At 39.9% G+C, this 2296-nt stretch overlaps 1 protein-coding gene across 1 annotated transcript in view; it reads right to left on the bottom strand.

The window, feature by feature from the left end:
• akt3a (v-akt murine thymoma viral oncogene homolog 3a) overlaps positions 1–2296 on the bottom strand; it is a 44065-nt gene that overhangs the window by 17118 nt on the left and 24651 nt on the right. The window contains 1 exon segment of the mRNA XM_035663485.1: positions 614–725. Within this exon segment, the coding sequence (XP_035519378.1) occupies positions 614–725 (112 nt within the window).

The following is a 2296-nucleotide window of genomic DNA, read 5'->3' as shown; positions in this document are numbered from 1 at the left end:
CCTTGATGACACCTTTACCCACAGGATATATATATGTGTGTGTGTATATATATATATATATATTTATATATTATCTCTATTTAGTCTAATGTCATGGTAATTTAAAAGCTTTTGGCTTGTTCATTTCTTTTTCTTTCTTTTACTTGAACAGAACTTGTACATAATGTTTTAGTATTTTTCTTGCAAGTATAAAGTTTTTAAGTTGAACTGAAACAACCCCAACCACAGAGTGATTTCAAAAATGTCTCCTTTTGTATTTGAAGAAGAAGAAAATTAAACCTTCGAAATATTTGGTTGTTTTAACTTGCAGGTTTCAACTAACTTAAATGTCAATTAAGTTAGTGCTGTGAGAGAAATTTCAGACAGTCAGCCTGTTTTGTTTGTTTTGCATTTTAGAACTAAGACGCTACCTGTACATAAAAAAACTTCTGGCTTTAAAGAAAGCTCTGGCTGAATGATAGTAGCATCTAGATTTGAATCAAGACAACATTAGCCTGATATATGATTAGAGCTCTCATTAGACAGATTCAGGAGGACACAGTGCTTGACATCCTCGTTGTTCACTGACAACGACAGGAGGATGCTCTAAGAACTGAGTTTTCAGGGAACTGACCTCTCATCAGGCGAGTCCACATGGAAGGTCCTCTCTATGACGGTGGTCCACTGGAGGCAGCGTATGATGAAGGTGTTTGGCTTCGGTCTCTCTGTTTTCATCAGCTGACATTCTGAAACAGGCAGCCAGAGGTTAAGTGGTTTATTGTCAGTAAAATTACAACAACGTTTCAAAAGAAGGGACAAGCTAGGAGCTTCTAACTGTACATAGAATTAGATGTAGATCTGGTGGGGGTGCTTTTCATTACATACAGTTGGTCCTGCACTGATGAGCTGATATCATTCACAACTGTGTCCATAATAGAGTTTCTGTATCTCAGTGTGTGTGTGTGTGTGTGTGTGGGGTTCATGAATGTCTTTTTTGTGTGGGTTTGTGGTGTTGTTGGGGGGGTTTGTCTTCTTTTGTTTAGTTATCGTGGCATTTTCTATTATTTTCTATCTAATATTCTACATGCTGCAGTCATTTATTGTAAGGCTCACTGAATTTACTAGTAATAAGTGCTGCAAAATTTTAATTGATTTTAGCAACAACTATGGTAATTATGACAAACATTTGTACTGTGAAAAAGTGAAATAACTTGATAATACTTGAACTCAAAGACATTCATGTTAAATATCATAATTAAGAAAAGATGCAGCTTTGTTTTTTCATTTGTTAGTTTAAAAATAGGCAATAACTTCAGCCACCCATGATTCAAATAAAGGTGCTTTCCTGTGCCAAGGGATATTATGTGCTGCAGCACATACGCATCTGGCGAATATCCGAGGAGACACATTTCTGTGAAAATGGGCAATGCAGTAGGCCATTATTACACAAATGCGTAATACAGTACACAAACGCAGAAACGTACGCACACATAGCCAGATGGGACTGTGAGAACGCTGTGGGAAGGAATGCATCTTCATTGTCCCTCAGCAGTCTCTGTGGTTATTGGGGACAAGAGCTGATGAAAAAGAACATAATGATCCATCCTCTGACCTCTTCTTCTTTGTTCTACATATATCACCCTCCATTTTCCTCTCCTGTTTTCTCCTCCCCTCTGTTCTCCTTTTGTCTACGGTCATTCTCTCCTGCCCTCATCTCTCCTCCACCCATATCCTCCCCTCTTCCTCCTCTCCTTTCCTCTCACCTACCGTCCTCGGCTATCCCTTTTTCCAATTACTTTCTGTTTAAGTGTGGCACAGCACAGCACGTCATGGCTCAGCCTAAATATAGACAGGAAGGTTAATGACAACACCACTCAGGTCGTACACGCGGCAGACTTTCAATGTAAATTCACACACACACAAAGAAGTTACTACCTGATCCGTGAGTATGGCCTGCTGTGCTGCCAGAAAACAAGGTCATGCTATGGGTTGATGCCAAAAAACACTCACACCCACTCATGGACAAACACACACACACACACACACACACAAAAAAAGTGATATTGAAGTTTGAATGCTGAAATTGGGTTGTTTGCCACAGCAGGCAATTGTGAAATCTGTGTAGCGTTTTAGTGGGTGTATGTGAGTGCATGCATCAGTGTGTGTGTGTGTGTGTGTGTGTGTGAGCGACAGCCTTGTATGTATGAGTCCCTCTGCAGGGAACAGGCCTGTACCATCTCTGTTCCATCTGACCACTTCTGTTGTTCACACACACATAAACACACACACAAGCACACACAAATAAACAAACACACAC

This window comes from Morone saxatilis, unplaced genomic scaffold, assembly GCF_004916995.1.
Source record: "Morone saxatilis isolate NCDOM2014 unplaced genomic scaffold, NCSU_SB_2.0 Contig19, whole genome shotgun sequence".
In the NCBI taxonomy this organism is placed as follows: domain Eukaryota; kingdom Metazoa; phylum Chordata; class Actinopteri; family Moronidae; genus Morone; species Morone saxatilis.
Note: the sequence above shows the minus strand (reverse complement) of the source record. Positions and strands in the feature narration are given on the sequence as shown.